Source organism: Miscanthus floridulus, chromosome 11 (genome assembly GCF_019320115.1).
Source record: "Miscanthus floridulus cultivar M001 chromosome 11, ASM1932011v1, whole genome shotgun sequence".
Lineage (NCBI taxonomy): Eukaryota > Viridiplantae > Streptophyta > Magnoliopsida > Poales > Poaceae > Miscanthus > Miscanthus floridulus.
Genome location: NC_089590.1, coordinates 61,470,142 through 61,493,379, shown reverse-complemented (window position 1 = coordinate 61,493,379; position 23,238 = coordinate 61,470,142). Strand labels below are relative to the sequence as shown.

At 48.6% G+C, this 23,238-nt stretch overlaps 2 protein-coding genes across 2 annotated transcripts; both read right to left on the bottom strand.

Moving 5' to 3' along the window:
• Nucleotides 1-4,446: 4,446 nt before the first annotated feature.
• On the bottom strand, nt 4,447-9,412 carry LOC136493223 (uncharacterized oxidoreductase At1g06690, chloroplastic-like). The gene is made up of 10 exons (XM_066489288.1): nt 9,031-9,412; nt 7,108-7,199; nt 6,956-6,993; nt 6,044-6,205; nt 5,929-5,951; nt 5,763-5,834; nt 5,507-5,674; nt 5,285-5,367; nt 5,110-5,172; nt 4,447-5,000 (listed from the first exon to the last, which is right to left on the bottom strand). The coding sequence occupies exons 1-10, from the start codon at nt 9,284-9,286 to the stop codon at nt 4,818-4,820; spliced, it is 1,140 nt and encodes a 379-aa protein (XP_066345385.1). The 5' UTR covers nt 9,287-9,412; the 3' UTR covers nt 4,447-4,817.
• A 9,375-nt stretch (nt 9,413-18,787) lies between these two features.
• On the bottom strand, nt 18,788-21,146 carry LOC136494623 (uncharacterized). Its single transcript, XM_066490799.1, has 2 exons — nt 20,366-21,146; nt 18,788-20,263 (listed from the first exon to the last, which is right to left on the bottom strand). The coding sequence occupies exon 2, from the start codon at nt 20,172-20,174 to the stop codon at nt 19,077-19,079; it is 1,098 nt and encodes a 365-aa protein (XP_066346896.1). The 5' UTR covers nt 20,175-20,263; nt 20,366-21,146; the 3' UTR covers nt 18,788-19,076.
• Nucleotides 21,147-23,238: the final 2,092 nt, after the last annotated feature.

The following is a 23,238-nucleotide window of genomic DNA, read 5'->3' as shown; positions in this document are numbered from 1 at the left end:
CGGAGCAGAGACGCGCAGCGCGCTAAGCGAGCAGGTGACGCGGGCGGGGACGGTGCGGGCAAGGTGCAAAGCGAGCGGGTGACTTATATGGGTCCGTCCGTCCGGACGGACGACCTATAAGCAGTATTACCGTTTGATATAGCTAACCATTAAGTTCCATAACTTTTTGAAGAACTCATAAAATCTGCAATTCTAACCAAAGGATTGGCTAATTGCGATGAGAAACCTCTCTTGATTTTCTACATGACAATCCTTGTCAGGAATAAATTGGTGCACACATCTATTTAGACTAAATTGAACAATAAATCATTTAAGATTTCAATTACAATTCAATTTGTTGAATCATTAGTTGAACTAGATTCTAATAAGATAAGTTTCGTTTCTAATTAAAACTACATTAACAAGGTGAGATTTTGTGCTTTTTAAGCAGCGCCATGTGAAACCCATAAACCCAAGTGGGGTAGAAAATTTTTAATGACCTCCTCCACCCATCCACCCCTATATGTCATGTCTCATGTCCCTAGCTTCTTCTACCGCTGTCCGCTGCAACAGGGAACTGGGCATGTGCATGGTGCCTCAACGCACTCTGCGGTAAAAAAAAAACTCGAAGAAGAGACCGACGCTGGAGCACGGTGAGGTGAGATCCGATTTGGTGCTGTGCCTATGGATGGGCAACAGGGCGGCCCGGCCCGGCAACGGGCCGGCATGGCCCGATGGGAGTCGGGGCGACAAAGGCACGCCATGCCATACGGACTGTGCCTATCAGGCATGGTACTATGGGTCTTTTTTCGTGTCGTACCAGCCCGTCTTATATATGGAAGGGGGGGGGGGGTTTGGTGTTGCGACAGGGAGCTAGGCTGGGCCAAATGAGCCCTATGGGGGAGGTAGGGAGCCGTTTGGGACACCGGGCCTACCGTTGAGGAGCGGGCAGTGCCGTGCCGGTCCACATGCCTGGGTGAGACCCAGGCACAGCCTGCTCCTCCGGCCGTGCCAACCCGAGCCCGTTGGCCACCGGGCGGGGCCATGTCGTGCTTGGGCCGGGCAAAAAAACAAGCGTTGTGCCGGGCCGACGGGCTCGGACTGTATGCCCATTTATAGCTGTGCCTGTGGTACGCACCGTAGCGTTACCATCCCCCGCGGATCGTACAAAGTTACCGGCTTTACAGCAGGCTACTAGAAGCCCTCTTGCAGAACACAAGCTTTATTACGGAGTACGTACTCCGTACCGGTTAAGCACAGTGCCCGTTTCGAACGATGAGGAGCAAGCAAGCATGTACTGGAGCCACTGTAGGTTCAGGATTTCTTGGAAGCATTCTTTCGCATGATACCAGCACGTTCATCCTTATGCCATGGAACTGCAACTTCACCTGGAGCCTGCACGACTGACTGTGAGTCTGTGACAGTAAATTTCCAGCACACGCGCCATGTGCACCTGCGCTCGATGAACAGCGAGCAGCAGGCTGGCCAACAGCTTCTCGAATGGCCACAGTTGCAGCAAACCTCTCGTATCTTCAATATCAATAATTATTACTAGTAGCAGCCATGTCGGTGCATCGAAATTTTAATTTTAAATTTAATACTACGGACTTGCTATAGTGTCTCCACACTGCCACGCAGAGGAGCAAATGAGCGCATGGCGTATCGGAAACGCATCAGCAGTGTACCCACGTCGCCCCGAACGTCGCCGCGCCGCCAGCCACTTTCCTCGTGCCTCACATGTGCAACACCTGATCTACTTTTAAAACATTTATATGTAACAGTTGCAACATACAAAAGAAGGTAAATAAAACACTTAAAATAAGCGTCTAAAACATTTGCGAAAACGCCTAAAAAACATTTAAAAATCATTGCAAACATATGCAACATCAAGATAAACACTCGCAATCATACATATGAAACACCTAAAACCACTTGAAACATATGCTTGCAATGTATGTATATGCAACATCCATAATCCAGATAAAATGCTTGCAACATTCGTCTGGAACAGATAAAACATTTGGAACGTACACTTAAAACATATGTGTATAACCATTACAACATGTGCAACATCTCGATCTACTTTTGAAACATCGATATACAAAACTTGTAACATACCTCTGAAACACTTTGAAATATGCTATTGCAACATGCGATTTTAGGGTAGCATTTGCTTGTTGCTTAGATGAATGGAGGCTCGTCGACACGGAGCTCGACGCCTGCGCGGAGCTCGATGTCGCGGAGTGGCATGGAGGTCGCCAGTGTGGAGCTCGGCGGCGGCATGGACCTCGGCTGTGGCAGGGGCAGGCGGATGGAGCACGGCCGCGACGAGAGGCGCGAGTCCGGGCGGGAGCACGCGGTGTGGGCTGGCGGCGGGGAAGTGGACGCGGCCGTGGGCAGGGCCCGCCCCGGAGCAGAGACGCGCAGTGCGCTAAGCGAGTAGGTGACGCGGGCGGGGACGGCGTGGGCAAGGCGCAAAGTGAGCGGGTGACTTATATGTAGGGATGAAAACGGTACGGATATTTTTCGACCGTATTCGAAATCGAATTCGTTTAGAGGGGTTGAGATCTGTCCGTATCCAAGTCCGGATATCCAACATCCGATACCGTATCCGTATCCGAATACTCAAATCGCATATTTATGATGTCGATATCCAATCGTATCATATCCGACATAGTTGACACTATCCGTATTCGAATTCGAATCCGGACAGAAATATGAAAACAAATGTAATATCGGTGATATCCGTCCGCATTCGATCCGTTCTCATCCCTACTTATATGGGTCCGTCCGTCCAGACGGACGACCTATAAGCGGCATTACCGTTTGATATAGCTAACCATTAAGTTCCATAACTTTTTGAAGAACTCATAAAATCTGCAATTCTAACCAAAGGATTGGCTAATTGTGATGAGAAACCTCTCTTGATTTTCTACATGACAATCCTTGTCAGGAATAAATTGGTGCACACATCTATTTAGACTAAATTGAACAATAAATCATTTAAGATTTCAATTACAATTCGATTAGTTGAATCATTAGTTGAACTAGATTCTAATAAGATAAGTTTCGTTTCTAATTAAAACTACATTGACAAGGTGAGATTTTGTGCTTTTTAAGAAGGTCCAGGGTCCATAGACCCGTGATGTTGTCTTCATTCTTCGTTGTTTTGGACGTTTATGGGAAACATACCTAGAAAATATTGGATCAAAACTGAAAAAAAACTAATGAAAAATCAAGAGTAGAGGTAGTGCTCGAAGCGGGGGTGACCGGACGGAACTGGAAAAAAGAAAAATAAATGGAACGAAGGAAGTTAAGACGGATGACCGTTCGAATGAAAAAAAGATGGAACAAAGGGAGGTAAGACGGACGAAGGAACCATTTTATTTTAATACTATATAAAGATATATATGAAAATGCATATAGGCCCATAGTGGATTTAGGTAGTAGGACAACAAAAACAATTAAAGGACTAGTGAGTTTGTTCAGTATTTGAATATGTTTCAGTTGCAAATGCTCATACCAAACTCATGTCATATCTCAAATGAAGAAGAAGCGAGCATGTTTGATAAGGGAAAAGGAGAAAGAAAGTGAATATGACTTGGTCTCAATAATGACTTGATTTGCATGAATAAGAAGAGATTGGTAGTTGAGTTGTATGAATCAAGTTTAAAGAATGAGTCAGGAATGCATAAGTGAAGAAATGTCAAGCAAAAATCAAATGACAAAGGAGACAATATAAAATGGATATAAGATGGTATTAATAATGGTTTTGTTTGTATAGGCAAAGATTTGAAAAATCACTATGCATTGATATTGATCAAGTTGGAAGGAAAGGAATTATAAATAGTAACGGTATCGTGAAGAAATATGAAGCTAGGGTGCAAAAGTCAAAAAAGACATGGTCATATGCAAATGGAATGGTCTTGTTATGATCGCAAGTTCGTATAGATGGAATAACATAGAATCAAATGAAGATGAGCCAAGTCATGCAATTGTCGTGGACAATATTAGAATATGATTTGTATCTATAACGTCATCAGGTATTAATTTTTTGCATATGGTTGTATAATTTCTCAACTTGCATCTCCATTCCGAGTCTTGCCAAAAAGGCTTGATCTCACAGGCAAGTGGAAACTGATGTATGAAGGATACATAATATTCATCTCACCTTTATAAGAAAACAAACTTATAGACTTATGTATGAAGTCCTCGAAATCCTGGCAAGAGTTGCACCACGGGGATTCGAACTCAGGCTAACCCTTCATCCCCACCTCATCTTACCAACCAAACAGCACCTAGAGACTTGGTGCAACTGACCACCTGAGCCTTCCACCCCTCCCAGCCCTAGCTAATTTAAAAGCAAATATAACTTCTTACTTTTTGAAGTTCTTATAAAAATGAACTATGTTACATGAACATGTCTCTGACATATTTATGTTGGTAGCGTATTTTACACTTTTGAGATCAGCCATAATATTTTCTTGCCTTACAATAGTCTTGTCACAAATTTACAAACACTGTAAAGCAAATTGTAACTTTTCTTTCAGTTTGAGTATTTTCTTTTCTGTATCTTTGCGGCACAATAGTCTCTATCTTTCCATTCTAAGTTTTTGTACAGTAGCGAACAGGCAGCAGAGGTACAGCCCTGCTTTTGGCAAATGAATATATTACGTACTTGCAGAGTTACAGTGCTTAGGCATGAGATTCATTGAAAGCTGCATTTTCTACTTACACATCCTGGTTCATTTCTAGATCCGTGTGTTTTCTTCTTGTCGCTTTAAAACCTTATAATCTCCAGTCAGCGCTATACCATGGGTTGGTGAAATGCAGAGTATCTACGACTCCTCGATGGGCATCTTGATGCCCTTGATTTCACGTGCCAGAGTTCGTAGCTCTTCGACCTCATCTCCTGTCAGGCTCCAACCGAGTGCGCCGGCGAACTCCTTGGCCTGGCTGTCATTCTTGGCTCCGGGGATTGGCACCACGTTCCCTTGGCAGGTCAGCCAGTTCAGAGATACCTGAAACGAAGGAACAAAGGCAAGATCAGCAGTGTCCGTACATCTCGTTATCATCTCAACTGTCTTTGATCTTGAGATGTTCCAAGCTTTTGTAGGTGAAGCACCGTACCTGGGTTGGACTCTTGCCATAGCTTGCTCCAATCTCTTTAATCCTGTTCATAAGTGGTTGGAGCTGTACATATATGACATGATGCATCTTCAGATTTCAGATAACAAAGCTGAATTGCAGAGATTGAAGCTGTGTGTCAGTGTATCTAGCGAGCTCTAGTTTACAGAACACTAACCTTTGTGAGGAACTCAGGTGTGTATGTATTTGCTCGAGGACCAGTAGGGGGTTTTTCTGGAGTGTACTTACCTGTCAGAACACCTGAATTATGGGAACAGATTAGCGCAGGAAATGAGATTGGAAAACAAAAAATTGGATTACGGCTTACATCAATCCAAAACTGTTTAATTTATTTACACGAACACATAATTGGGTAATAAATTAAGAGTCTGCCTCCCACCTTGGGCAATCGGGGAATAAGCAATCAAGGTGATACCGAGCTCATCACAAGCTGCCTTCACACCATTCAGCTCAGGGGTTCTGTATATGAGGCTGTAATTCACCTGGTTTGCAGCAAGTGGAACACCCCTCTTCTTCAGGCGAGCATGTGCATCCCGAAGGCGCTTCTCTTTATATAAACCATAGTAGATATATTGTTATTTCAATGAGCGCGCAGTACCATTTTTGCGAGCTAAAGACATGATACAAATACAAACCATTGTAGTTTGAGACTCCAACAGCCTTTACTAGGCCTTGCTCATAAGCATCTGCGAGGCCATCAAGGTAACCTGCATCATGCATGCTCTGTCATGTCAGAACAATGAAGTGCACTGATTAGTCAATCAGATTTAACTTTTGCAAAGGGTATGCTGCATCGGGTACCTTCGTTCCCCCAAATCCCTGGCCTGCCAAAAGATAATGAAAACGTTAATAAAAACTTGCATTTTTACGGGCAAGAACAAGAACATGTATCTGCAGAAAGAGCAGAAGAACCAACCAGTGGAGTTGGTAGAGCTCAACTGACGATAGGCCAAGACGATCTAGTGATTTCTTCAGCGCGGAAAGAACACTGCCCCTTCCAAATCTCCAAGGAAGGGCAGCGAACTTTGTTGCGACGGCCACCTCGACCTGTTCCTTCTGTTGCCTTTCCTTGATGAAACTGATGGCAAGGCATCATCACTAAGGATGAAAACGGTCGAACTCGGTCGAAAAACTCCTCAACCGTTTTCTACTTTTACATTTGAAATACGAAAGCGAAAGCGAAAGCGGACAAGCCGGACACGAAAACGAACACGAACTTACGGAATATCTAGAATTTCGAAAACGAACCAATTCGAGCGGAATTATGTCGAACACGGTCGGTATGCGAAAATTCAATACGAAATACCAACCCACAGTACATAGCATTAAACAAGTGCACGACCAAATACATAACAAGTTCACAACTAACAAGTGCATGATCTAGTTCAAGTGCATAGCATTAAACAAGTGCACGACCAAATACATAATAAGAGAGATGAGGCTGGGCGCCGTCTAAAAGAGAGGGCAGCTAGCCACCGGTAGAAAGAACACAACTGCGTAGTGAGCAGCCTGTAATAGGGCTGTATGACCTGTGCAGTTGGCCAAATTCGGTTTAAACCGAATTTTGAATTCGGAATATTTCAAATTAAAAGTAGAAAAGTAGAAAACGGTCGAAAAATGTGTAAACCGTTTTCTACTTTTACATTCGAAATACGAAACATCTCAAATGCGAAAACGAAAACGGTAAAGTCGGACAAGAAAATGCGGATTCGATCGGATTAAATATAGAAAACGATGCGGTTCGGTTCGGGATATTTCCGTTCCGTTTTCACATAATCTTTTTTGGGCAAAATTTTAAAGTAACAAACAACGGAAGATAGGATATTACCCTCCTAGTAAACTTTCAGAATTGACTGCTCCCATCAGCTGTAAGACAGAAGGATTCTTAGTTAGATATAGGTGTGCCTTTAGAACTGAATTTGGGAGGCAGCAGGGAGGAGTGAGTGAGCTAGGTAGCTGGTTTATAGTTTAGTTTCTTACCGCTGTACCGTATACTTCTGCGGTATCGAAGAAGGTCATCCCGTTATCGATGCTCGCATCGAACGCGTCCTGTGCCTCCCTCAATCTCCTATCTGACAATTCAAGTCAAAGAAACTAATCACCTATTATACATTTGGAATGAAGTACATTGACCATTGACATGCTAAGTACAATGCTAGCTGTAAAAATAGGAGCAATAATATGGGTCTATTCGGATACCATGGCTAATTGCTAACGCTAAAAATTAGATCCTGGTGCATCTAAACAGGAGCGATAGTGCTTCACGCGGGTGTTTGTCCGGACGCCACGCGCCACACTTCGCCTCGCCGTTTTCCGCCCATGCTGCTCGCTCCCGCCTACGACGCACGTCTCCCCCGCGACAGTTGCTTCCCCCGTCGCGTGCCCAGTCCTCCCGGATTCGACCTCCACGTCATGCAGCCCGCCCGTCACGCGGCCCGCCCATCGCGACCATCCCTCGCCACGCCAACATCCCGTGCACCCTGTCTCTGCTCTTCCCATCTCTCGCTTTCTATCTCGTGTCCGTTGACAGCAGAGCGCCTCCCCGGGCTCTTCCCAAACCCCCAACGCCATCGGGATGCCTCATCCACTGCCGCTCCCTGCTCATGGCCGCTGCGCGCACATGCCAAGCCAAGGGCACCCACGAGCGCGACCAGACGCTGGTGGTGGTCACGCGCCATCGCTCGCCACCGTCACCCACCCCGACGGCTGGAATTGACTGGCCCAGGCCTCCCCTACCCTATATTGAAAATGCATGTTTTCAAGTGTTTCAAATGTTTCAGAGGTACGTTGCAATTGTTTCATATGGATGTTGTAAAAGTAGATCGGAGATGTTTGCACATGTTGAATATGTTGCAAGTATTTCATAGGCATATTGCAAGCGTTTGCTCAAAATGTTTCATCTATTCCATACGTATGTTGCAAGCGTTCTGATCTAAATGTTGCATATGTTTTACACATATGCTGCAATAGTATGTTCCAAATGTTTCAGTCTTATGTTGCAGTAAGTGTTTTCATGTTGCAAGTTGCAAGTGTTTAATCTGGATGTTGCATATGTTTCATATATATATGTTGCATGTGCATGTTCCAAATGTTTTATCTTGTTCAGACGTCTGCGGAGGGGCGCGCTGGGGCTAGGAGATGGGGCACGTGGTGCCCTGGGGGCTACGCACGGGGCACGCCGCGCGCCGGGGGCCACATACGGGGCGGGGCATGGGCCGGCACGCACCGTGCTTGTGGACGGGCGTGCCGTGGGAAGGCAAGCTGCGCGCTGTGGGAAGGATGGGGCGAGTCGCTCGTATCAGACGGACTCCTGTGGATTGTATCGTATAGGTGGGGAGCCATGTCCGGACATGATGTTGGGGCCTTATGTCCGGGTGCTAGTGCCTCCCAAACAGGAGTGGTAATAGGTGTCCGGTCTTCAAAACTGGTTATTAGTCAATTAGCTAGGCCAACTGCAGCTAATTTTCGGCTAGTTTTTAGCCCCCCACCGGCATGTATATCAAAACAGGCTAATGATTTAGTCACGGTTAAGGCTAAGATCGAGTAGACCATTTCGTAAAGCAGCAGATTATGGTACTATAGAAATTACTCGAAAAAAATGATACTATAGAAATTGAAATTAGAAAGACAAGGGATTTGGAAAACATTCCTAATCCATTTTCCTTGGAGTGCTGACATCATGCGTGCAAGTTACACACACAACGTTTACGTACGATTCATTGCTGGCAATGCAACGGGCAGGTTGTGCGCAGTGGGCACGGGAAGCATGGCCAGGATTTCAGGAAACGCTAGACGTCCGCACTTTCTTCTCCGATCGCCCGAGAGCAAGAATGAGAACGAGAACATGCCGAGCAGGCGAGCAGCAGGAGCCAGGAGGTGAATGAATGGTGAATTCCCACGTACCGTCCCACTCGGAGTCGTTCCAGTAGGTGGTGTCGCCCCAGGACCACGCGCCGATTCCGAGCTTGGTGACCACGACGCTTGAGCCGCCCAGCCTCACCTTGCCCTCGTCCTCCTCCACCACCGTGGTCGCGCCGGACGCTACCGCGCGGGGCGGGTGACACAGCGCCGCCGCCGCCTGCGGCAACCGCCGGCCACCACTGCCCGGGAGAGGACGAGGGCAGCAGCAGCCCACGCCGCCGGTGACCTGCAAGGCCATCGTGTCGTATCCTCCAGCTAGGTAGCTCGTTGCTCGATCAGGAAGGGAGGAGCACGCGTTCTGGGTGTGGTGGCGAGATGAGGGCGGGTGTGCGTGTTTGCGTGGGAGAGCGGGGCGAGAGACGATGGGTGCGCCTGTTTTCATGAGTGCAACGGGTGTGTGGGAATCGCTGCGGGACGGCGACAGACCTGGCTCGGCCCGGTTGGCGTTGGAGGTTAGCGTTGATAGTTTCCTGTGCCCTGTGACCTGTGTGGCTGCAGGCGCCTTGTTTGAGACTAGCCTTGGTAACTTGGTAGTTTCTGTGCGTATTGTGTGGGTGTGGCTGCAGGCGTCTTGTTGTGTACCGGGAGTTCGACCTCCGCCACGTGAGGAACGTTGCAGTTCGTTGGATCAACTAGATATTGGATTGTACGTTGCTATTTTGTAAAGAAGGGAATAACCGAATAAGGAGTATACAAACGGCTGACATGACAAATAAGAGAAATCATATCGGACTTGCTAGCGCCCGAACATCCAATCCGGATGCTAGCTGTCCGAATGGTGCCCGCACAAGGAGCGAGCGAGTGCACCAGCAGTGGCCCCGCGTCACCCCGGATGTCACCCACACCGCCCCGAATGTTCGCCCGCGCCGTCAGTGGCTTCCCACGCGCATCCCATATGCAACATCCCGATCTACTTTTGAAAACATCCAGATACAATAGTTGCAACATGCAAAAGAAGACAGATGAAACACTTGAAATAAGCATCTGAAAACACTTGTGAAAACGTCTGAAAAACATTTGAAAACCATTGCAAACATATGCAACATCCATATGAAACACCTGATAACACTTGAAACACATGCATGTATATGCAACATCCAGATCTACGTTTGCAACATTCAAATAAAACACTAGCAACATACGTCTGGAACAGATGAAAGTACGAAACATTTGCAACATACACTTGAAATATACGTCTATAGCCATTACAACATATGCAACATCTAGATCTACTTTAGCGACATCGATATACAACACTTGCGACATGTCCTTTTAAACATCTGAAACACTTGAAACATACTCTTGCCAACATGCGGTTTTCACCCTTCTTCCGTATGACGCAACACAGAGCGGGGAACGGACGATTTTGGCAAGCCGACGGCCAAGGCTTTAGCTGCACCTGCGCCTGCCCTGGGCCCGGCCAGCGACGGCCACCTCTACGGCCACACGTGGCGGCCGGCGCCTGCGCGCCTGCGTGGCTGTGTCGCTGCTGTTGGCGGGCACGGACAGGCAGGGCCGCGAGGGAGGAAGAGGTAGTGATGGAAGGCGGTCAGCGACGAAGGAAAAAGGCGAGCACGACGCCGCCAGCCACAAACGCCCCGCCCCAGTGTCGTGTCGGGAAGACGAGCAGTGGTGTGGGAGAGAAATATGTCAGGTAGAGACTGTTGGGCCATCTGTATAGGGCAGGATACAATTAAAATAACGTCTGATAGGAAAAAAAAACCATCCGAACGTCCGCGCAAGAGCATTTCCGAATCATATTCCTGCCACCGGCTACTCTTACATACGGACTACTGGATGAATATTCATACATCAACACACCCGATTTACATCAATTCATTTATAAGTAAGCAACACTACCAAGAATGAGTCTACATTTTAAGTGCCCGATGTCGAGACATTTGTTTCCCTTTTTTCTCCTGATGAAACGACTGCAGGGAATTCAATGTGCTTGTTCATATGTTAGGGACCCCATTAGAGTGTTTAGGGTCCAGTTATAAAGTCTGGAGGCCTCCTTGAGAATTTTTAGAATCTATTTGTAATTTTTAGGGACTCTTTGTAAATATAAATCCAACCACGAAAACAAATAAAACACGAAGGAAGGTGGAGAAGATCTTTTGCCCCTCACTTATTTGGTTCTCTCACGTTCTCTCTACTTGCACCTATCTCTATTCGGTCGTAGACCAACCCTGCTTAACCAAATATCAACAAGTCTAGAAGTGACATGCTATTTGAGACTTATAATAGCACCTTGAACGTTACTAAGATGCCCAGCATCTCCCACCAATGCAATTGTATTGTTAGAACATGATCCTATTCACATGGATTAGTCCCCTTTGGGTTTTCCTATGAAAATGAACAGTTCCCATAGTAAAATTCGTGCGTTCCAAAACGGACTTTTAGAGGAAACTAATCATTTTTTTATAAAGGAAAACTTTTCAAGTATAGATAACACAAAGTCTTGGAATGCACATCCATCCATTACCGAAGGAAGCACACAACCAACAATAAAAAAGTAGACCAATATCTTGTAGTGACTATTAATGCATAAACTAAATCGCCATCCATGTGCCTAGAAAGAAAAAACTTGACCACTTGTCCTAATTGCTACAACATCACCACAACAAACGCTTGCAAAGTTGGCGTGTGTAGTATGAACTAAGTATGGGGTCAATAGATAATTGAGTAGATAACTGTTGGATATCAGTATTAGGGATACCCGGAAGAAGGGATCTGAGGACCGCGGCCGACAAACTAATCTAGATAATCGAGGACGCATTTCAGTCTCAACCGACCCCGAAGGGACGATTTCCGCCTCGCTAGACCCCTCGGGCACGGGCCCCGTGTCGCCCGACCTTGAGGGTACGGGAGCCGTCTCGCCCGACCCCTCGGACACAGGCCCCGTGTCGCTCGACCCCGAGGGTACGGGAGCCGTCTCGCCCGACACTGAGGGCACGGGCTCCGTCTCGCCCGACCCCTCAGGCACGGGCCCCGTGTCGCCCGACCCCGAGGGTACGGGAGTCGTCTTGCTCGACCCTGAGGGCACAGGCTCTGTCCCACCCGACGGGGACCCATATCGCTTCCAACCACTACGAGTCTAAGGGTACGACCTTAGGGTCAAACTTCAGATACTGGAGGGAAGCGGGCACGTCTCGACGTGACATGTGGCCACGTCAGGCCATGTCCGGGGGTTCGCATCGCCAACAGTGACGGGTGCAGTGGTCGCTTGTGCTGCCTAATCCCTGTACGGCCGCTGACAGGCACGTCATTTCACCACGGCGTCCGTCGGGATGGGATGGGACGCCACAACCAGCTGATGACATCGGGGCATGGCACCAGTGGTGAACAGGAGCCTGACGTGGAGCCATCCCGGTCACCATTTACAGCAGTCGACAGGACCCGCATGAAGAAAAAGAAGGGCACGTGGTGGCCCTGGAGGCCTTCTTCTCCCTCACTTTTCCCCTTTCCTCTCTTTCTCTTCCCTGTAACATGTGCCTTCCCCTTCACCTATAAAAGGGAAAGCAGGAGGCCCCATGAGGGCAGGAGCACATGGCTGAATGAGCTCAACAAGACTCAACTCCATTCGATCTTTTCACCAGAGACTTGGGACCTTCTCCCTCTCTCGCCCGTTTGTAACCCCTACTACAAACTAGTGCTGGTAAGACGAGCTGCAACACACTGGACATAGGGAACATTCCACCCAAACCAGTATAAATTCTTGTGTCCTACGAGCACACCATCCTGGTCCAGACTGCGCAGATACAAATTTACTAGCCGGTGGTCCGAAACACCGACTAGTTGGCGCACCAGGCAAGGGTTTTTTGTGCGTCTCGACATCCACATTAGGCCTCGAATGGCTAGTCGTGGCGTCAGCTGGGTCCCGGACGTGCACGTGCGCTTCAGGAACCTAGACTTCATCACCATGACGAAGGGAGATTTAGCGCAGGCTCCTGCCGCCATCCAACCTCTCCACTCAGCCGGCCTCGACGCGATCATCGAGGTGCTTGAGAACTGTAGCTGCACGCGTCGAAGGCCTATGCCCCCGGGGGCGACTAGCTCCTCGGCTTCGATTATGGGAGGCTAAAGCGCCAGCTTGATGCCTTCCTAGGACCCTGACCGTACCGAGAGGACCTGCGCTGCCTCACCTTCTCATTCACGAATGTCATGACATAGCTTGCTGGGGGAAACCACTCTCCCCGGAATACCTCATCCGGCGTGCCCCAACAACATTCTTGTTCAGTCTGCGCAACGCCATAGAGACCGATAGACACCTCATGGCGCAGCGCATGCACCCATCCCCTACGAACGATGAGTTTGTGGGGATGACCGAATATGTCGCAAAATCTTTCCAAGACCTTCTCAGCGGGAGATTCAGAGTCGCCCTCTGAACTATGACTCGAGCAGGGGGAGCCATCACCCCTCACGAGAATGTTTTATGGTAGGTACCCCTGAGGGACATATCAAAAGCATCCACGAGGGAGGGGCTACCCCACCAAATGACCTCGACAACGAGGTCGAGGGAGATGTAGGGGCCCCAGCCTCGCCTGTGGGTGGAGCAACTGAGGGCGTGGCATAGGGAACTCGAGGATGCGCGACTCCAGCTCGAGCAAGGAGCATGCGGGGCTCGAGCAAGAGATCGAGCACCGCGGAGACGGTGGGTGTGCGCTGCGCCATGGTCCGCGATGTGAACTAGAGGAATCATCGAAGGTGATAGGAGCCCTCCCACACTTCACCTAGGGCAAGCCAGAACATCGCTGCCATGGCGGCATTGCTTCGAGGGCTCTCAGAGCCTGCGACACCCGAGGATCGTTGGGCCCATCACGAGATACGCACACTACTCGAGCATGCGGTGGTGCAGCAGGTGGAGAGCTCGCTGTCTCGACGATGCGAGCTCGACGCCAGTTAGCGTGTTCCCTTGGGACGACATGTTAGGGATGTGTCTGTCCACCATGCGCCATGGCCCCTGTGCATGAGCGTCTCGGCCTCCACCGTGACACACGAAACACCCTAGATGCCCGTAGGCGTGGACGAAGCAACGAGAGAGAGGAAGCCGAACGCGGCTACCACCCTCGTCGCGATGGACGCTACAATAGCGGCAAGGATCAGAGCCCGAGCCCCAACATACCATGACCTTAGGCCTTCGGCTAATACATCCTCAATGCCACCTTCCCACCGCAGTACCGACCACCGACCAACATCCTGAAATACTCTTGGGAAACTAACCCTGGACTGTGGCTCGAGGATTATCGGCTTGTTTGCCAAGACGGCCGAGTGGATAATGACAGTTTCATTATCCGCTACCTCCCATTGTTCCTGGCTGATTCGGCACGAATATGGTTGGAGCACCTTCCGCCCAACCGGATTCAAAGTTGGGTGAACCTAAAGGAGATTTTCGTGCGAATCTTCCAGGGCACCTACACGCATCCTAGAACCCCGTGGGATCTCAAAAACTACCGATAGAAGTTCGGGGAAACTCTTCATGAGTACATCCGGTGCTTCTCCTAGCAGTGCAACGAGCTGCCCAACGTCGTCGACGCTGACGTTATAGGAGCCTTCCTGTCCGGTGTAACACCCTCGGTGTTACGCCCTAAACAAACTATTAAATCATATCATGAGCATGATGTTATGTAGTAATGCAAGTGATAGAAGGTGTTGATAAATTTCTTATAGCCTAAAATGACCAATAAAAAAGTTAAATGGAAATTTATTCAATAACTCAAGTTATGTCAAGTAGGGTGGAAAACCAATTTTTATTGAGCAAAAGTATTATAGAACATGTGTGTGACACCTAAATAAGGTTTGAAGTACAAACTTTGTAGATGACAATGCAACTCTTACTGTACAAAAATAATATGACTAGATAGTATTTCTAATGGCTTAGAAATGGAACTTGAAGTCAAATTCCGCTCAAGACATGGAAGAAATTTTAAGTTTGAAAACAGTGTGACAATGCCATGTTGATGAATTAATTCTAGAAAATCTAGCTAAAGGTCAATGCTGTGTTTTTGCTCCTTATGGTAGACTTATGTACCCTCGTTAGCATGGTCGAGGTAGTTTAGTTTCAACTATGTTAGGTTAGTTTTTAGACGCGCTTTAAAATGCGTGCACGTCACCTAGGGCAGCTGTTCGGACTGTGCGTGGTCACCGTGCTCGGGTGTGCGGCGTCGCACGTGGGTGCTCGCGTCGTCGCACGTGCGCACTGCGCGTGACCTTGCTGGTGGTGGTCTCGTCGCCGCACGTCGGTCCGGCCAAGCCGTGCCCTGGCCTCGTGTGCACACGAGCCCTACGCCGGTGCAGCCGCTGCGCGATCGCATGGCGAGGCATCATTGCAATACGGTTGCTGTGTGCCCCACTGTCAATGCATGCGTGCGCCACCTTGTCCACCAAGCTATGCATGGTGTCGATCCAAGTTCGTGGCCATTGTCACCGTGTTGACATGGCAGCCACCCTGCCCTGCGTCTCACCTACCGCGAGCCCGTGCCGCCACCCGCCACATCTGGGTCGACCGACCCTAGTCACAAGGTGACGATGATGCCTCTCTGCTTGTCCTGCCTCACTTGACCCCGCTAGCCAATGTCGATGCGACCTACTTGGGTTCGGCCGCTCCAATTCAAGCATGTCGCACCAAGCCCTCCCCTGTCTCGTCACCTGTGTGCACGTGCTCATACTACAGGTATGAGTCAAAGCCACCGTCTTAATCCACTCGAGCCCACTCATGTGCCTCTCCATGACATGACCACAGCGGGAGCACCGCACGCTCTACCTCTCGATTCGCTTACCTCGGAGCTTCGTAGTTCAATTCCTTACACCAGCAAGTGGCCTAGGGAGTTGACTAGCTAGGCGGCCCCTATCGAGGCTTTGCTGCGCCTCAGCGTGGACGAATTTAGTGTTTTCATGGCTGCCAGTCATCACGCCTCCAAAACAGAGCATGACTTGGGGTAAGGCCCTACCCCTCGGTAGGGGTTCAACTAGTTGTTCCTATGAGCTCACCTTGGTCCCCTCGTGTTGTTGCTCATCTATGTTTGACCAGGAACGACGCGAGTGAGGACCTGACGCGTCGGTGTCTAGCTCAGGGCATCACCGCTGTGCCCAGGCACACGTGGCCAGACCTCCTCGGCCCTCTCTTGCTTCAACCGTCACTATAGCGTGCACCACGGTGAGCTACTGATGCTTCCCCGCCATCTCTACTTTTTCGTGAGGATGTAGGCTCGCCGGAATGCTCGCGCCGCCGTACGGATCCACCGTCTTTAAGGTTAGGGTTGGGTAGTACACCATTGGACTTTCCACCGCCTCCCACCATTGCACGTTGGTCCGTGGGTCGATGTCGGCCCGATGGACGCGTATTTTTGGCCCTCGGTAGGCCGGCGTGGCCATGCTATGCTAGCCGTAGCCGTACCATCGTGCATAGGGCGTCGAGGACTGACTCAGTGAGAAGTATATACTTCTACTATGTTTTCAGATAAAGACTTAATGATCTCAATCTGAAAACATAGTAGAAGTATATGTGTTACCTTCCAAATTCCTTTTCCTTGCCATCATCTCATTCTTCTCTTTGGTGGAGATTGCAATATCCTTCTTGAGCCTATCACTTTTTCTGATCCTTTGATTCTGTTGGATGTTGGTCTTTGTAGCTTCAGCACATAAAGGAGCCTCTTGTATCTCTGGCTGTCCTTCCTACCCATTCTTCTCTTCTTCAGTCCCAACACTTTCTTGAGAGTCCTCACCATTCTTCTGCCCTGAGCATCCTTGCCCAATGTCTCCAAAACCATCAATTCTTCTGATTCTATCAGTCAAGTCACTATCAGATTCAGATTCTTCAAAGGTTTCAGGAATGTTAACCTTCCCCCCACTATCCTCACCTTCAACAGGTTTCTGCAGAGCTACACCCCCTCCATTAGTACCTTTGCTGCCCAATTTAGGAGGAGCAGACAATGTCACATCTGCAGCCTGCTTCTTACCAACACCCTTGTCAGATCCCATATCAGATGTCTGCCCACTAGATTGGCCCCCAGCTTTTGTTTGTGAACCCATACCAGTATTCTCATCAGCCTTATATTTCTTTGAGGGTGGAGGTTGATCCCTCTCAGTCACTTTGATTCCACTCTGTAAAGTTCTAGCAGGGCCCTCAACCTCAACTTCCCTTTCAAAGAGAAAATCATGTAAGACCAGACCTAAAGTAGATTCTGCAGTCCTTGGCACCTTGGTGATATCTCTACAGGCAATCCTAACTCTGACATAGTCACTCCTCAGCCTGGTCTTCTCATCAATTTCTAACACCTTCCCAACTAGACCACCCACCTTAGCACAAGTTCTGATAGACCTCTGATCAGTTGGAATGTCCCAAATTCTGAACCAAGCCTGCTGTAGCTGTCCTTTTGCACCAAGGCTTGTAGGGTATGGTTCAATCTTCATCTCTGCATTCACATATCTCATAGCAATGTGAGGAAAGAAGCTCCAATCCTTGACCATCTTCGCAGTTGGGACTTAGCATACTTGTTTTCCCCAATAGGCCTGGCAGTCCATCTCCAGGTTTCAGAGCCAACCACATTGATGAACTGCTTCTCAATGTCTTTACCAGTGGCCTGCCCCTTGACAATAGAAATGACAGCAGTGCACTCTCTTTCTCTAGCCATTCTTGGGTCAATATCCTCCTCAATGAAAAAGAAACTTTGATCTTCTACTTGGGTTGCACAGAGTTCAGGCCCACAGTTCCAGGGAATGCATTTCTTACAATCATATGCCATATAACCTTGAACCCCACATATCTCACAACAGAGTCTTCTACAATCTTTGGTGACATGGTTAAACATACCACAGATTTCACAAGCAATCCTAGGTTGATTATTGGAAGAGCCAGCTTGAGTATCATGAATCTGAGCAGCTTTGTTACCTTGCGGGGAACCAGGAGCATCCTCAGCTTTCTTGCCCCTCCCCCCCCCCCCCCCCCCCCCCCACACACACACACACCACTGATCATCAGACTGCTTGCCCTGGCCCTTCTTTCCCTCCCATCCCTCTTCAGCAGATTGCTGTTGCTCTTCTTCTTTAGCTGCATCATCTCTCGCAACTGAATCTTTGTTAGTACGCTCCCAGGTGAGGTTTCGGCCAGTGGCATGGCCCCTACCTCTATCCTGCCTTCCGGGGCCAAATCCCTCTCTCGCCATGCCAAAGTTCCCCCGGTGTCCCCCTCCACCACCTCCGTGATTCATCCCAACAGTGACCGTAGGAGCCGGATCGGCTCGCACAGCAGCAACAAACGACCTCTCCGATCTATCTCTCCATAGATGACCGACGAACTTGGTGAGGATTGCTTTTCCGTTTGTTTATTTAGATTATACGGTGTATTTTATAGCTCTATATATTTTCCAGGTTAGTCGCCGCAACATTTAAAGATCATGCAAAATCGAAGCATTTACCGATGGAGGAGTATCAAGTCACACAATAGTGTTTGGTGCTAGCAGTTCCTTCAACCATCAGTAAACTGTTTTTAAACATTATTTATGTCCTTGTATTTGAGCTTAGAAGAACAATCTGAGCATGCCAACTTTGTTGGATCCTATTTGAAGGAACTATGTCGAATTTTGGCTCCTTGTTGGATATGAATTTTGTCTAACTTTCAGCTTGAACATGTCTTGTTTTCGAATTTTCTATATGCACCATGTCATGATTGTGCTTACTGGCTCACTGACATGTCCAGTAGTCACTGCTGCAGACTTTGGTCATTTGGGACGATGTCAGCACAAGTCATCAACGTTTGCAGACTTCAGCGCGTAGGAGTATTCTTGGGGGAACCCTGCTACAGACTTCAGCCATTTGGGTTGTGATTGTGAACGAACGCATGCAATGGTGGATGCAGTAGTGGTTATTCTGGGTAACGTAGACAATTTTTTTACCTTCAATCCAAACAACGGATTCCAAGGGAAAAGATATACAACTGTATTCTTGTGCACTAGAAATTACACCTGTAAACCAATTACATGTCAATAAAAATACCATTCTGCCAAACAGGACCTTAGGCAGCCAGGCCGTTACGTGCACTCGGCAGGCTTGGTGCATTCCTTTCCAGCGATGCCGACGGCCGAGAGAGCATGGAAGGCAAGGCGTGATGCGTGATGTGCATGGTTGCGCCCAGTGGCGAATCCAGCCCGGAAAATCACGTAGGGCGGACTCATACTATAAAATTTTGTCTTACCAACGGCAACATGTATGTTAAGGACAAAATTTGCAGATGGGGATGTTAATCGGAGAAACGTCATTATAATTTTCGATGTTATGAGAAACGTCATTACTATTCGTCTATTTTGAAGCATGCCATTACAATTCTTCGTTTCCCACAAAATATCATTGAATACATATGGACATAGCCTGGGTCCAGCTGCAGGCATATACGAAGACGTATACTTCATCTCCCCTGACACTAACACGCGGATCCCACATATCATCTTCTTCCTCCTCTTCTCCTCTCTCTCCGGCTCTCTCCCTCCATCCCGACGCGGCCACGGCAAGCGCTGCCGCTCGGCGGCGGCTGCGGGCTTGCGGGCGAGCCGATGAGCCGCTGTCATGACCCCGCGCGTCGCGGGCGAGCAACCGGCGACGGGAGCGCCACAGCCGAGCAGCAGGACGCGGCCGATGCGGAGCTCGCCTATCGGGCGGTGCGCCGAGGACGCGGCCGGCGCGGAGCTCGCGGCCTGACCGACGTCCTGCTGCTCGTCGGCGTGCGCCGCCGTGCTCGTGCGCCTTCGCTCAGGCCCGCGCCGCCGCGCTCGGAGCTCTGCTCGCTTGCGCCGACACGCGAGCTCGCACGCACAGCCTCGCTTTGGAGCTCGTCGCGCTGGTGCTCTGCTCGGCCTCCGCTCTGGCCCGCGCCGCCGCGCTAGCCACGCTCGCGTGCCATCTCCATGCACGCCCGCGCACGAGCTCGCACACGCCGCCGCGCTGGAGCTCTGCTCGCGTGCGCCACCGCGTGAGCTCGCACGCGCAGCCACGCTCTGGAACTCACCGCGCTGGAGCTCCTGCTCGGCGTCCTGCTGCTGCTCCTCGCGGGCTGCCGGCGTGCTGCTGCTGCTACTCGCCGTGGCCGCATCGGGATGGAGAGAGAGAGGAGGAGAGGAGGAAGAAGATGACATACGGGACCCACGTGTCAGTGGTAGAGGTGATGAAGTATACGTCGTCGTATACGCTGCAGTTAGGTCCAAGCTGTGTCCATACGTATTCACTGGTATTTTTGTGAGAAACGAAGAATTGTAATGACATGCTTTAAAATAGACAAATAGTAATGACGTTTCTCCTAACATCAAAAAATTATAATGACGTTTACCTTTTAATAGTGGAGTTTTGAATATGGAGAAATATGTCGAACAGCTGGAGCTAGGGGCTGGCGTGTTGCTGGCTGGGGCAGGAAGCACAGCAGGCTGCAACTGGCTGCAGGCAGGGAGCGTCGGAGCGCCAAACGGCCAGAGCGGGAGCTAGGCCAGCGATGGCCGGCGGCCGCAGACGCCGAGCCGCGGGGCGGGGCGGACGGCAGCGGCCGCCGGCGGGAGTGCGGAAGCTCCAAGCGGCCGGGGCGGCACCGCGGCAGGGCCGGGCCGCCATGGGAAGGAGGGGAGCCGGCGGCGCATCGGTGGCCGCGGGATTGTGACTTGTGAGCGCGAGCCTGGAGGCCGCGACGGCACGTCGTCTGGTCGCGGTGGGCTGGTGTCTGCTGGGCCACGGCCTAGTCTCAGGCGGCCAGGCACCCAGGTCCATGACGCTCTCCATCTCCGCCTCGTCTCGAACTGAACGGGAGCTGCGCCGCCGTCGTCTTCAACCTTGGTTCGTCGCCTCCTCGGCCTCGCCAGCGCCTACTCCGGGGGTGGGGAAGGGGTGCCCAGCCATAGGGACCTAGGGCGGCCGCCCTAGCTCGCCCTAGTGCTGGCTCCGCCTCTGGTTGCGCCTCTCCTGCGGAATCCAGACTGTGACCTCGTGCTCTGCTCTCGGGGGTGAAATTGGAAAAGGAGACGGGCAGGCAGACGGCCGATGGATCGATGGCGTGCGGCAGCACGAGAGCCCCACTATTATCAAAAAGTGAGGAGGCGATGAGAGATCAGATGATGCCTGGCTCTGGCCTCTTTATGTCACGCTCCAAAAGACCATGGAAAAAGTCTACATAACCCCTCAAACTATTTAGGATGGACTATTTCACCCCATAAACTATAAAACCAGATTTTCTACCCCTGAACTTTCTAAAACTGGTCAAATAACTCCCCCAAGCGGTTTTGGACGGTGATTTGCTACAGTGACGATGGTTTTGTCTTTTTCTTTTTTATTTAAAATCACAGAAAAATTATAAAATGGAAAATCTAATTTTATTGGACTCCACATGAGTAGATCTACACATTGAACACATAATATTGTATGCTTTAGGTACAAAGTTTTTGCTGTAGCTTTAGATCTATACTTTTCTGTAATTAATTGGAATAATTCATAGTTGCAGCTTCTATGGTTCAATTGTAGTGAAATTTTTATGGTAGGCTAATTACTGTATGCTTGAACTATAATAAAAATTTCATACTCATGGATCATGTATAACTTAGTTATAGATAAAACATAGATTTAACCAGAATAAACCTAAATAAATCTATAACTAAGTTATACATGATCCAATGAGTATGAAATTTTTACTACAGTTCAATCATATAATAATTAGCCCACCATAAAAATTTCACCACAATTGGACCATAGAAGCTACATCTATGAATTATTTAAATTAATTATAGAAAAGGATAGATCTAAAGCTACAGTAAAAACTTTTTACCAAAGCATACCATATTATATATTCACTGTGTAGATCTACTCATGTGGAGTCCAACAAAATTGGATTTTCCATTTTATGATTTTTCTGTGATTTACTATGATTTTTCTAAGATTCAGCAGAAATAAATAAAAAAAAAAAGATAAAACCACCGTCACTGTAGCAAACCACCGTCCAAAACCGCTTGAGGGGTTATTTGATCGGTTTTGAAAAGTTCAGAGGGTAGAAAATCCAGTTTTATAGTTTGGAAGGTGAAGTAGTCCACCCTAAATAGTTGGGGGTTATATAGACTTTTTCCAAAAGATTATTATCATTGTTCATGGAGAAGGCTAAGCACCTAAAGCGAAATGGAAAGCGTTTTCAAGACTCTGCCTGCCAGTCTGTACGCGGCCTGCCTGCCTGTTTTTTTTTACATTTTTTATAAATTAACTTTAAATCTAACCCTGTTTTTTTTTCAAAACTAACAATTTTTACCGCGCCTATTGCCATGGCGTGGCGGGAGGCTGACGTGTCGACGACCGGGACGCTGACTGGTGACGTGGCAGGGTCTATCGCGCCACCGATCTTGGCGTGGCAGTGACGTGCCATAGCCCACGACGCGGCAGGACCAGATAAATAACGCCCACGAGCCGCCTTCTCTCCCGCCTGCCCGCGAGCCGCCGCCCTCCCTGCCCACAGCGCCGCCGCCCACCGCGCCTGCACGACGACCGCTGTGTCTGTCGCACCACGCACGCCGGCGCGACACGGACGTTCTCACTGTAGTTCAACCCTCGTTGAGGTGAAATTTGGTGCCTATTTCTTCATAATCAAAACCCTCGTACCTTCACTATCCCTTTATATTAATCGTTAGCCATTAGATTGAGAGATTCTTTTAAAATATACTTTAGCCGTTAATTTATCTTATATTGTATTATTATTTATATACTTTAATTGTTAATTTTCTTACCATGTATTATTAATTATAGCGAAAACAAATGTCTAATTAAAAGGCACGTGGAATATAAATCTATTTATATATTTTTTGTGCACTAGACATACATATATATATGTATATATAGCGATAAATTTGGTTGGTTGAGTTTTTATGATTTAAATTGTTATATGCTTGTTTTCTTACATGAAAATATTAATCTAAATGGTCATTTTACTCAAACATATATTGAAAGCACTATAACCTCCAAAGTCATGCACAACATCGTCGATATCGTACTGCTATGAGTCCATCATAGCATTGTGCGAAAAAAGTAGACAGGTTGTATTTTTAGACATATTAGTATAGAGTATAGGACTAAGTATGACACGCATGATAGTTCTCAATCAATTCATCTTATAATGGGCTACTCATCTCTAGGTTAAAATTATAATGAGCTGCTCTAGCAGATGCAGATAAGCTATTGTAA

What these genes read in the sequence shown, in the direction of transcription:
- LOC136493223 (XM_066489288.1), bottom strand. Translation starts at nt 9,286, where the DNA reads ATGGCCTTGCAGGTCACCGGCGGCGTGGGCTGCTGCTGCCCTCGTCCT. An exon ending in GAGCTCTACCAACTCCACTG is followed by an intron (nt 5,952 to 6,043) that starts GTTGGTTCTTCT and finishes ATCTTTTGGCAG; the next exon opens with GCCAGGGATTTGGGGGAACG. An exon ending in TTATTCCCCGATTGCCCAAG is followed by an intron (nt 5,368 to 5,506) that starts GTGGGAGGCAGA and finishes CCCATAATTCAG; the next exon opens with GTGTTCTGACAGGTAAGTAC.
- LOC136494623 (XM_066490799.1), bottom strand. Translation starts at nt 20,174, where the DNA reads ATGTCATCTTCTTCCTCCTCTCCTCCTCTCTCTCTCCATCCCGATGCG.